This window comes from Falco punctatus (genome assembly GCF_963210335.1).
Source record: "Falco punctatus genome assembly, chromosome: 4".
NCBI classification, from domain to species: Eukaryota; Metazoa; Chordata; class Aves; order Falconiformes; family Falconidae; genus Falco; species Falco punctatus.
Window position 1 is genome coordinate 102045484 of NC_137583.1, and position 13576 is coordinate 102059059.

A 13576-nucleotide genomic window follows, 5' to 3' on the forward strand; every position below is an offset into this window, starting at 1 on the left:
AATGTGAGACCATGTCTTTTGAATATGCTGAGAAATGTTCTCACACTGTTCCTAATTTTACGCATTTTCTACTATTTAAATTTTTTCTACCATATGATCTGGCTCAGGATTCTTTTCTGCTTTGCTAACTGGGCTTTTCTAAAGTACCACATATGTATTACCAATTTGGACTTCACTTTGCCTTTGTGGCAAACAACTGCGATCAACTCATGACCTCTTTCACTAGCTCATCCACTATTTTATAAAATTTCTGCAACCAGTCCTTTTCTATAAAGATGAGCATTAGTATAATCTCTCCTTCCCAGCTCCACTTGTCATTTAGGAGATGGTTGTATCTATGGCTCCTAAAAAGCGTCAAGGGCTTTTTAGTACTGATGATACCAGATATCCAGGTGTCTCTCAAAATACAGCTTTCCTGCCCAGTTAAAGGCCCCTCCTTAATAACCCTACTCATCACAGATGACTACAGAAGGAGCAAGTCCCTGTGGTCCAGGAAGGGGCTGCACTCTGCTACGCTTATCAAGTGGCAGATGCATTGTTCTTGGTTGGAAAGATGATTGATTTTGGCCACTCACTTGACCTTTCTTAAGTAGGTGTTCGACTTGTGATTTTAACGTCTCAACTGGAATGAAAAAGGGAGCGTTACATTGTTCCTGATGGAGATACTGGCTGATCTTGGTTGCCTGGGCTTTTATAAATGTTCACAATGCTTTCCTTTTGTCTGTAAAGACCACTCAACATACTTCATTGACAAGTGGAGCGACCAAGCCTCACTTCTCTGGTGTGATTCTCTACCGATGAAACTGCTCAGAGCAAAGGTGAAGAAACACGTGCCTTTAGCTGGTTTCCATTCAGCTTCATCTACTGAGAAATCTGCTGTAGCCTAGGAAGTGCAACCATGGTGCGGGTGCCTGGGGAAAGCTGACAGAGCGCTTCACGAAGTGCAAGGGAAATGGACTGCTAATGCGCAACCCGAACAAAACCAGACCGGCTTGGTGAAGACTCATTTCCTATTTTCTTAAACCTGTCAACAGCTGGGATACAACTGTGACTGGTTTCCATGATAAAATACTGAGATTTCTTTTCTCTGCTGAAGGGACCCATGTGCAAAGTTGTTCTCTTTGACCTTTCAGAGCCTGCACACACCGTGATTTAAGGCCCTAATTATTCTGTGGCTGGCTGGATGATTGTCGGCTCTCAGGTTTCCAACCTGGTTGTTTTGATCACTTTTAGATTACACTGGTGGGCAACAGGAACCCAGGACTTTGGGGTAGGCATGATGCAGAACGCTGTGGTGTCTCAACCACAGCAGCACCGGTGTCACTGCGTGACAGAGCCCTGATCTGTGCAAAAAGAGAGGTTCAGCCTGGTGGGCCAGGCACTGAGTTAAGGCTCAGGCTCCAGGCAGCAGCTAATTAGCTAATTGTGTAGCGCAGCTCCCAGGTGCTCTTACCTGATGGTTAAGCCAGGAGCTGGGGATCTCCGGTCGCCCTCTGTCTCTTAGGACATTGTCCTTCATGCTTTCCACACAGGGGTGTTCTCGCACTTTGGAGCCAAACGGGGGCTCGTACTCTTTCACTTCTGCCAAGAGAATAAGCAAACACAAGGGTATTCAGCTGGGCTGTGCTGGTGCCAAGTGTGAAGGGAGCTGGCTGTTCTCTGGAGGAGCTACTGATTAGCTACTCAGTACCACTGTTCTGCTTGACCAGCTCCAAACAAAGCAAAGCCAGTTGGCATTTGCAAAAATGTTGCAAATGTATTACTCCCACATTCCCCCCGCCTCCCTTTCCTAGCCAACTAAACAATTTTAATTTAAACCCTTTAGTACATAATCATATTAGCAACAGTCAGAGCAGCGGAGTAACCTGTAATGGTTTGTGAGCGTTTCAGTCTGTGCTGAGGCAAAACACACAGGAGCTTTAAGGTGAGTCTTGCTTGAGCCAGGCTTGCAAGAACTGGTTGCCCTTAGGTCCCCTGAGTTCACACACACTTACCAGGTGAAGTAGAAAGCGAAATCTGTCTAGGTCATGATAGATGTTAATGTGCCAGATTGCTAGAAGGAAACAGTTGCTTGAAAAGGACAAAGATACAGTAAAAAGCAGTGATGGAAGCTGCCATGCTGCCCTTGTTTATTACTGATCCACATTCCTCTGTAGAAAGTAGTAGTCAGCTCTTATTTTAGGCCTCTTTCCCAAAATGGGTCAGGTTTTGGCCCATGATGCAGGGGGCACAGCTTCCTGAAGGGGCTGCTGCCATTCTAGTTTTTCTTTGCACATTGCATATTTTCTTTACTTTTCTTTGGAGAGAGAAAGGAAAAGGCAGACATATGGGGCCTTTGGAGAAAACTCAAGAAATCTTTGCGAGCGGAAATATTATAGTAGATGCTGACACAGTGTAGAAAATGCTGTGGTTTCTTTGGGAACAGATGGAGACTTTACTCACAGGCCTAATGACTTGCTAGTATTAGATAAAGATTTATGAAGTTGGCCTGTTCTGCTGCCTCTTATTTCTTTCTAGGAATTAATTGAGGGCGAGAAAAACTGAAGTATAATCTACAAGGCAGTCTGGAGAATGCATGTGAGTGCCCAGAAGATGTGTGAAGAGAGATGAACAAGATGGGAGAGACAGTACTGTTGCGTAATGTTACAACCAAAGTTCAAATGCAGCGTCCAGTGCAGCTCACTCCTGTCAAGGGGCATCTTACAATAAAAAGAAGCTCTGAGAAGGGTGATAACAATGATTAAAAGCCCGGAAAAATTGGGAAGAACCTTTAAAGCTTAGCTTTGTTTACTTTGGGGAGAAATGTAAGGGGCCAAATGATGAGACGCTGAAAATAACTAATGATCAAGGTAACACAGATCAGATCCTTGTGTCACATCTCATGATAAAAACAAGGTAGTATTGAACATAAATAAAAGGTGGACTTTTCTCCAAAACCTTAGAGTTAGGCTGTAGATCTCATTTCTACATAATGACCGTGATACGAAGACTTTATCAGGCTACAGGAAAAGAATTTCTATTGCTTTTAAAAAAATATAAATAGCCAAGTTACTATAACAAACATTTTGGAAGGGATATTAAATCTTATGCTTCGAATGTTCAGTGTTCAGAGATCCAGCTGCAAACAACTGCGTGTGCAGTACAGCAGAGCACCCCACAGATGCCTCCTGCAGAGCTCTCCTTCCTTCTCCTGCACCACCCGGTGCTGACCACTGTCCACACAACGCTCTGAAGGGTGGCTATAGTCCTGAAACACAACTGCTATCTTCTCATACGCTAATCACTTGAAGATTCAAGTGCCAAAGTCTGCTTTGCTTGCTTTCCTCTGCAAGAAGGCATACCAGTTTCACCCACACTAATCTGTTCTAGATTACTCAGCCAAAGTAAATTTACAAGACTTTTAGCCCTAGAAATTAACTGGGAAGTTGCCATCTTGCTGGTCAGACCTGGATTGCTATGCAACGGATGCGCAATGATTACAAAGCAGATACCTCTACTTCCAAAGCTAACCAAATTACTAAAGTACGCTGGGAAAATTTAAATAGCATGACCTAGACGGCCATTTCTTACACCGTCTCCATCAGTCATGGTTTGATTGTGGCAGTGGTCATGGACACCAGCCATGGCTTCTGCAGTATGAGTCGTCTGAATGTCCCACAGAGGTAAGCTGGTGCTGCCCCGCTGCCCTGCTCCCTCTTGCTGAGCTTAATCCAAAGGCCAATTCAGGCTCATGAGACTGTTCAAGTGGGGGAAGGGAAAGCCTTTCCAGGGAATTGATAGGTCTGTAATACATTTCCTCTGTTTGAGGAATTCTTTCTCTGCTATGAGCGGTCCTCTTTCAAATATAAAGACTGAACAGATTTTTTTCAGTGGGTTTTTTTTTTGGGTTGGTTTATTTTTTTTGTTTTAACGGTAAAGAGGAAATGAGGCCAGATGCCAATTCCCTGTAATGACTTTATAGAAATACAGTTTTGCCTTCCCACAGTTTGAAAAGCATGCAGCATCTTCTTGCTATTTATTATCTTGCTTCTCTTTCCCTTCGAAAGAAAAGCCCCCTGAATCCTTTTGCAGTAAATCATCCTCATGCTGTGGAATCTCAGGTGTCAGACACATTTTGCAATAATAGCTGGGGTTATTCATGGATCATGTTGACATGCTACAGTAGATGTAACAGATGTCAATTTGAGGTAGGTTAAGATGTTTGTGCCTAGCTGCTTGTGCACGACTATGTACAGGATGCTGAATCTATTTTTCATGTCTTACTTGTTTCTTCTGATTGTTTTTAGACTTGTCTGACACTAAAAATGACAACTGGCTGAAGTACCATAAATGCCTCAGGTACCATGAACTACAGCAACTTTAGTGTTCAGTAATGGCAGAGTTCCTTCAACTTTAACCTCCAGCATTTAATGTTTGTGGTTGTGAGCTACCTTGCACTAATAACTGCTGTACCTCTGGTTTCCTTTGACACTGGCCTGCCCGTAAGTCTGAGAAAGGGGCTAAAAATCCAGTCCCAGCCTAACAGAGACATTACTGAAAATCTGTTTGTTGTGCCTGGTGAATGCTTTGGAAAACTTGGCTGTGGGTTTCTCATGAAAAATACACCTCGCTTATGTGCTCTTTTTCTACTCTAAGGCCTTTGCACTGAAATTCTCTTCCCTTGGGTCAGAACAGCACACCCGCAGACCCTATCGACACTCCCTCACGTGATCTGTCTTACTGATTTCTGTAGGACACCTTCTCATGCTGGGAGATGGCGGCTCATTTGCAGAATCAAAGCAGGAGTAAGGTGAAAGGCCAGCAAAAATCAACCATGAAGCACAGTCCACAGCACTGGGCTTGTGTCTGGGAACTTTTAGGTCCTTTCAAAACACTCCTCCCTTCAGAGTTCACAAGAGGAGAGCCACAGAAGGGATAAATCAATTGATGGTGGAGCTACTGTGACTGCTGGTGCTGTCACACACAGGTGTGTGTGTGTAGATTGTGTCTTCATGCTAGAGGAATTCGGGTGGTGGATCTACTTAGCTGTTGCTTGTTGCACAAAGGGATAATAACACATGAAGCAAAGGCTCAAAAGCCATCCCATGGCCAAGTTTAAGGAGCTGTCAAATGCTTACTTCACATTTTTCCTAGGTTTCCCTGTTCCACTCCTTCAGAATAACGATGCTAGCTGGGAAGGGTGAGGGTGCGTTGGGAGGGGTGAACTCACTGTGCAGCTTCCCTTGCAGGGACATCTTTTAACTGACTTTACATCTGATGATCAAAGACACAGCCACCCTTCCAAGGGTACGGGAGTGCACAAGCTCTGCCATCAGCGTATGATTACAGGCTGCTTAGTCACTGTCTGCTGGATCCTGAAGTGGGAAAGCAGAGGAACGTAGAGCACATCAGTGCCCAAGATGGAGTGTAACGCAGCGATCTCATCTATTGCTACCTGGGTTTGTTGAAGGACAGCACTTGCTGCTTTACATGTGGTACCGTGGTGAGCGTTTGCTACCTTACATGTAATACCACGGTGACACTTAGAGAATTTTTAGGACATGACTTGCTGTCGTGGGGTGACACTGCACTGTGTGGATGTACCAGCTGGGGGTTATATACCACCGCAGGTGCAGTGCAGACATGCCCAAATGGGGCTCTGCTCCACAGGAGGAGAGGTTTAGATCGGCCCCAGCTGCAGCCACCTCAGCGCCCGACGTGCAGCCACCACACAGGCTATCAGCATGCTCCCTGCCACCAGAAACGCTCGCCTCTCCATGTCAATAAGATGAAAGCTGAGCATTTCACGAGGTGCAGGATGCACAAACGTTTAGTTACCAAACTGTGGCTCTTGGCTGACTCTTTCTAAGTAAGCCTAAGATTAATAGGTGGTATTATTCATGTTAAATGCAGCTCTGGCAAAGCCAGGCTGCTATTTCAAACAAAGCCCTGCTGCTATACCGAAGCCAGCCACCACTCCAGGCAGTACAGTACTGCATGAGCAACATCGCCATTTTCTGAGGGGCTTCTCTTCTCCCTCTTCATCAGTCCTGTGTATCCAGAAGTTCCCTTTCCCCTCCTTCTCCCCTGCCACTCCCAACAGTCCCCCACCCATAGCAGTTCCGATACAAAACAGATGGTTTTCTTTTCTTTTAGGAGGCTGTCAGAGAAATTACACTTGCCTCAGTCGCCAAAGCTGTGTCGCTCTGAAAGCAAGTGGCTGAGATGAAAATTATATTTCTTGCAACATGCAGCATCTGGTGCACAGCTGTTGCACTGAATGAAATACCAAGTTAACAGCAGCGTGGAGCAGTTGAAGTTCTCCCCGAAGTAGTATTGCTGAGTTTCTAAATATGCCTCTTAAATTATACTCCGGTGAAAAATCAGTCAAACTCGCTCTTTGCCTCTGTCTCCCTTTCCCTAGTGCCCCATTTTGGCTTCTCTGTATTTAGCACAACAAAGTAACAATGAACAGCATGGCCTTTCTGAAAAGCTGATCCCCACCTGCTTATTTACTACGGCCGCTTCATAGTATGGATTATGCTGCTGGGTATTTTTGTTTAAATGTCTGCTGACTGAAAAGGCCTGGCATAGTGTGGAGACTGTGCTTGACAAAGCTGCTGTAGTGAAAGGACCTGCCTCCATCGCCTCCCACACTCACCGAACACCTGCACGCTGACAAATGAATCCTGAGAGCTCCCTTTGTAAAAGAAATAAATCACTGTACCTTTACGTGGCTGAATGGCAATTAGCTCCCCCTCATGCTTCCCTCCCTAACGAAAGCTGCTAATGGCACTGCCTCGGCATAGACTGCCACTCCTGCCCTCTGAACTGCCGTGGGCTTTCTCTGGTGATGGGGAGCTGATACTACAGTCAAGCCTGCCCTGCAAAGACGGCGCCTACATCTTTCAGGCTCCTTTGGGAAGGCTGGCTGCAGTCAGGTCAGCCTGCTCCAGCTTGTACGTGAAGCCATTTCTCTCAGTGGTAACAGTTTAGGAAAAAAAGAGGTTTGCGTGAGCGGAGGCAGCTCCTTGGGAAGGCTGTGAGGAGAGGAGGGAGTCTCACGAGTGACAGATGGAGAGAGAAAGCAGAGGGGGACCTGTAGTCATGAATCACTGTAAGGGTATTTCACCAGCTGGTTGCAAAGATAGCCAGACTGCACGAACCAGGGGAAAATATAAGAAGGAAATAAGAGAAACTGTGCATTGCTGCTGCAGCTCAGTACCAGTGACAAGGTAAGGGAGCTACATCCTGGGAGTTGTATTTAATTGCTCTGAATTGAGAAACTAAGCCCAAGTTCCAGCCCCTACAGATCTGCCCAAGTACTCCTGTGGTTTTGCTGGGGACTTCACCCCTGGAAAGATGACTGAAATAGGGAAACGGTATTTAGGATATGCATTTCTGGAGATGAGGATGGCTGAGGGGTGAAATGAATAGGAAAAATAAGCATGTGGGTGGGGGCTCCACCTTGAAAACAAAGGGGATGCTGGGCCGGAGAAATCTTTCCCTTTCCTGAAATGACTTCAGCTGTTCTTCTCAAGGTTATAATGGGTCAGTCTCTTCTAGCTGAACATGCTGGTGATTTTCCTTCCTTATGAAACTCCCTTTATATCCTCTTTTAGTCAGTTGCCTTCTGAGAACAGCAGCAATAAGGTTTGCTTTTGCCACAATCTCCATTTTGCCGTACTCAGCAAACATGAACAGGAAGGGACTCGGGCATCAGCAAAGATAAAAGACTCCACAGTGAACAGCTCGTATTTATATTAATACGGGGAGTTCCTAAATGCAAGAAACAGAGAAAGCTCAAGAGACAGGGCAAAGATCCTTTTTCTCAGGTTTTAAATCTCCTCTGCCACATTTACAAAGTGCTAATGAAAGGCTAAGGTTGCGCCGATGCGCTTAGAAACAGGCATGACCACGACAGTTAAATGTGGATAGGTTTGCCTTGGAATATGCCAGACTGAGGGTCAGTTCCTGAAGCACCAAATGTTTTTTCCCTGAAAAGTTCTAATAGAAAAGACTATTTTTTCATGCTTTTATGCTAGCACTACCTTTCTGCACACATACACGCTTTGTAGCTTTCCTGGCAGGGTGCAAACAGGGGCAAATCTGTTGCCCACAATTCAGCCTACCCAGCAAGACTAAACACTGGTCAGACACAGGAGGAGACTGAGGTGGAGGCATTCCTCCCTCCTGCACATGGACACCCTAACACAACCACACAGCCACTGTGCAGAGCGGCTTCAGAGACCTTCATGAACACCCTTGTGGTATCCCACGGATGTTAGTAGAGAAACAAGGAGCAGCTATGCACATCTTCCCATGGGACACTGGTTTCTCTCCTGTACGCCGTGTTCCTCCTGCTGTAGAGCTCTAGCCTGCAAGATTGTCCTGTCTCTATGGCAGCCCTTCAAGATGGAACCATGTCAAGTCTGATGAAAAGGGAGCCTCTGTGGTTTTGGAAGAAGGGTAACAAATCAAATTGTAGTTGCATATCTACTATAACATCCACATTAGTGTTACCTTCTACATTCCGACTTCTTAGACTGCCTGTGAGAGGCCCAGGACTGCACAGCAGTTTTTGTGAGAACGAATGTTAGGCGATTCCAGCAGTCTGAATAATTTTATATGTAACTTAGTCTCATTTTAGTCCCTGAAGTAAGGTGAAAATCTTCAAACATGGCAATATGTAATGCAGATAACTCAACAGCAACTTTTCTGATTTCTAGCACATACCAGGGCTGCACACTGGGAATTCTGGGGCAGCTTTAGGCAAAACTGAAATGGAGATTTTGTTTCAGTGAACAAACTGAATATGAAAAAGCATAGCAGCTCTTCCTGGAGCTGTTCTGATAGTTACAATCATGTTTGTTTTGTTACTGCACTTTATACAACAAACATTCCTTGATTTCTTACATGGATGATCTCTCGCAACACCACAAAACATGATGAGCAGCAGCCAGGGATTTTGGGAAAGCAAGAAGGTATCATTATCATGGCTCTTACTGAAATGATCAGTTAGTAAATGTGACACTTAATTGGCCCTCGTTAGGTTTCAGAATTAACATTCCATGAAAGCAAACGGGAGGCAGTTATCATTTCTTGGTCTTAATATCTCCAATTGTCTTATGTTTCCAAACATTTTGGGTGAAGTCAACCAGCCTGAGTCAATCCGTGGCTACTCAAGATATTATAGGAAAAACCAGACATTAATAATCTTTAAAAGTGGTCTACCTAACAGCACATTTTTTCTTACACCAATTGAGGACCATTTTTCTCATGTGCCCAGGTGCTTGCCCTTCAAGCCTGCTCATGCACATCTGCATCTCATACTAGCAAAGGCCTGTTAATTTACAGCATCCAGATACACTAGAAAAGCTGGTGAGACTAAAAAGAATCACTCTCTCCACAGACAACCACGAGAGCATGTCTGTCTATAAACATGGAGATAAGAAAACTGATGGCACTTACCTCCAACGCCATTACAGCGAGATGTCATTTCCCAGAGGACTAAAGCCATGGAGTACACATCTGTTTGCTTGAAGGACTCCACGTTCTCCAGGTTCATCCTGGACTCCAGAACCTCAGGGGCCATGTACCTTGCTGTGCCAACCTGCAGGAGAGGAGATCAGGGAGGGCTAAGGAGCTGAAATTGTAATTCATGTTTTAGATTCTGCTGTGATTTAACTTCAGCTTTCACAAAAACGGTGCCATTTGACATGTATCCAAAAATTCAGTCCATACTTGGCACAGGTTGTATTTCTTCTGCCAGAGGAATCTGGCATTGTCCTGACTACCAACTTACTTGCAGCTCCCTTGGTAAGGAGAAAAAAAAAAAAATATCCCTTTTTACTTCCTTAAGCAAATAATTTTGACACTGACAAGCCTTCTCACTCTTCGGCTGCTCACAGATAAACTCTGCCCATTGAGCCTGAAGCAGTTGCAGCTGACCCAGTGTCTTTCAGATGAGCAAGAAACACATTGTATTCTTTTGTGCTGCATATTACAGTGTTAGCTGTTTCTTTTCATGGTAGGCTTAAAAGGAAAGTAGTAAATGCAGGCCTGGCAGCAGAAAGCAAATACACAAATACTGAATGCAGAAGCACACATTTGAATCAAACCCAAAAATTGGCCCCTTTGTTTGAAAAGCCATTCTCATAAACTTTATTCATACCGAGCAATTTTCAGCAATGATTTTAGCAGCTTTGCTGAGATCTAGATTATGACCTTGCATTACAGAAGGCAACGTTTAAATGTCTGTTTTTATCACAAGAAAGGATTTAAGGAAGAATTTTTAGATCACTCAGCCGTTGCTTTCAAATGACAAACTCTTCCCAGGGTAGGTATAAAAAAATTATCCCCCCCTTGAAAAACTGCAAACTAAGTCTTTCATCAGGCAATGATAGTTGCAAATTGGAAATGGGTTAATCACAGAGATGAACAAGTACAAGGGGGTGATGCAGCAGGATCTGTGATTTGAATGAGCTGTTTGCACTACAGCAGTCGCTTCAGACCCCAGCAGCAAGCAGGACTGCAAAAGATCATTTCGTTTACTGGGTCTGCAGTTGCTGGCAGCCACATAGTAAACGTACAGTCCTGAGACAGCCCCACGACATCTGTTTTACAAGCTTCTGCAAACACATCTTATCACCCCAGGCTCAGGGCAAATGGGCAGATGTTCCACAAAAATTGAAATGCACCATAAGAAGACAGCAAGAAAGATCAAGGACATAGCTTTGTCATAGGACTCTCTAACAGCAGAGAATTTCTGTGTCAAGAATATCCAAATGGTTGTAGGATCAAAGTCTTTATAAGCAGAGGACAGAAAAAACCCTGTGTAATCAGCCCCAAAGTTAAATTCTCTATTACATGGACTCTGTGGTGAATTTAAGGCCAAGCATGTGAGCAACAGCCACACAGGGAATTGGTACTTGGGACAATCATGTCTCAGCATCCCCGAGCCCTCCCCTACAGAACATCAACATGTGGGAACTCTGCAGCAGAGGCTATTCTTACCTGCCCCGTGCCCCGCTCCCCTCCCCGGCCCTGCCCCATTTGTTCCCCAACACACAACTTCTTCCCCAAGCAGATCCCATCCAAAGCTTAAGAAGGGTTACCTGTACACTGCACAACACTGCAGCCCACAGTCCCACACCCCCTGAATACTGGTCATTTTAAACAAGAGCTAATGGTGCCTAAATACAGATTCTTAACATTGTCACAAAGCGCTCTCCTGGTCTGGTATTTCACATTCTCTTTGCAGCAGTGAAAATGTTCTGCGGCTTTGCTGGACAATGGAGGATGAAGCTCTATAACCAAAGAGTACAAAGGGAAATGCAGAAAAAAAATAAAATGAGTTGAAGAATGCTATCAAGCCAATACCGTTTCCATTCAGCTTAGGATTTATCATGTCTCCCACTCTGCTTATGTCCTTTTATCTGCATGTAGATTATTAGGTCTTTGGGTCAAAGATACTTCTGTATCATGCAGAAACATGACTCCTGAGTCTCACAGGCATTTTAGGCACCTGAAATCTGGCAATTCAAAGTTGGTTGCCCCTCTAGAGTCTGGATATGCTTTCTCTTCACAAATACCAGTCTGCTTTCAGTTCTTGCTCCTCCAAAGCTTCTAGTGAGGGACCATCTCTCTTCTTGCAATACATTATATTTTTTATGACTTCTGAATCTTTTTTTACTGGAGACCTTACATTTCTTTCAGGCTGTTGGTGGATGTTTTGTGCCAGAGGTCTGTCAGTCAGAGGGGCAGTAGATATCTCTCTTTACCTGATTAGGAGACCATCTGTTACAAGGTTGCAGATGCTTCTGAGTTGAGTTCTGAGGAACTGCTGGCCTCGTAGGCCCCTACCAGTACTTTGAACACAGTGCAACACTAAAAGGTCCAGATTTATGTGGTCATATAAGTAGTATCTGCAAATATTAGCCATGCTGGATGGCCAAACTGAAAAGACTGCAAAGGTTCCAATGGGGAAGAAGATGGTTTCCAGCCAGTCACTAAGGGAACTAGTATTTTATAGTCAATAATGGCTATCTTCGTGTGACGTGAAAGGTAGTTGTGTAGATTGGAAATAAGATGGCTTTGTAACCCCGACAACTTGCCTTGAATATTACTGTCTAAGGCTGATCAGAAAAACAGTAAAATACTTCTACTCTTTCATTTATTCCATAGGAAGCTAGAGGTTTCCTTGAATTAAAATTTGGGTCAGCTCCATTATATACTTAAAAAACCTGGACCTCGTGGTGGAAAGGGTAAAAGGTAAATCAAAGGGTAAAGTTCAGAAATGATGCATAAGGCAAATCTTGGTGCAAGACAGATTTAGTAAAAAGCTGCAGCACTACAGTTGGCAGGTTGGGAAATTTATGTGAGTGGTGCTTGTGTGCCCAGAAAAAACAAGGTGGTGGCTGAAGTGGAGTCACTTCACACCATCATACACCTTTTCACAGAGAAAAATGACACTAGCTGGGTCACCCCAAAACGATTCACTGGAGCTAAGCAAAATAAAAAGTGGGCCTCAACACCAGTGCCCAAGGACATCACTCCAAAGCAGTAACCTGCTCTGGGCAGCACTGTCCTTTGTCATTGGTGTTGGTGTGGATGGTGGAAGCGGCAGTATCAACGCTATCCTCCTACTTCCAATTGTCTGTGAGCAATGCCAGAGAAATCAGCTTGAAATAAGGGCTGACTTTAAGCAATCAAAGTGTCTGCGGGGTTGAGTTTCAGAGCCCCTGCCTTACACTGCCAAATACACTGTTTTCACTTTATTCCAAATGGGACCAGTCTTATGACTGACAATACGGTATGAGTTCACTGAACTCCAAAAAGGCCTGACATGCTGGGGAGAAATGATATGTAACTGTGAGTGGTGTTTCTATTGTTTTAAATGCAGCTCCGCTAGTTATCATTCACTCCTGGCTCTGGCTAGCAAACCTTCTCAAAATGAGATCAGAACAGTCTCCTCTCACTAAGGAGACCTTCGAAGACAGACCATCATCAGCTAAAAAACTGTAAAGCTCCCGTGAACTCAACAGAGCACTACTGACTGAGAGCTGTCCCTGAAAATGTTCTAAACCAAAATACTATCTCCACGTGAAGTAAAAGTCAACATACATGGACAAGCTTTGATGGGACCTCTATATAAAATATAAATATAAAGATACATGTATGAATAGATGTATAATTAAATAATTAGGAATTGATTAACTTAACAACTGTCCTGCATTTAGACTACAGGAGTTTTCATTAGAAGAGCCTATATTTAGAGATGTACTTGAAAAATTTCATCTTCAAAGCATTCATAAACATCCCCCTGGCATCCTTGTGAAGTAGATGAGTATTATCCATGTACTTAGCTTAAAAAGCACAACAGGGCAATTACTGTTATTTGACATTCTTGCATTTACTTGCATGTGGAGAATGTACCATACTCTTAAACAACTTTCTTTTTTGCCTTTTAAAGTGACTATCACTCTAGTTATCTGCTTATACCTCTTGAGAACAGAAAATTGACTTCATTTTTTGCTGGGGTACACTAGGAGTGGGTCTACTCACACAAAACCATAATGCCATCAGGCATGAAAAC

General features: G+C 44.0%; 1 protein-coding gene across 2 annotated transcripts in view; it reads right to left on the minus strand.

The window, feature by feature from the left end:
• The window catches only part of TGFBR2 (transforming growth factor beta receptor 2), a 61249-nt gene that overhangs the window by 4279 nt on the left and 43394 nt on the right, over positions 1–13576 (minus strand). For both annotated transcript variants that reach the window (XM_080387329.1, XM_080387328.1), the window contains 2 exons: positions 9451–9592; positions 1454–1581 (listed from right to left, as the gene is read on the minus strand). In XM_080387329.1, coding sequence (XP_080243455.1) covers positions 1454–1581; positions 9451–9592 — 270 coding nt within the window. The remainder of the gene's footprint in view (positions 1–1453; positions 1582–9450; positions 9593–13576) is intronic.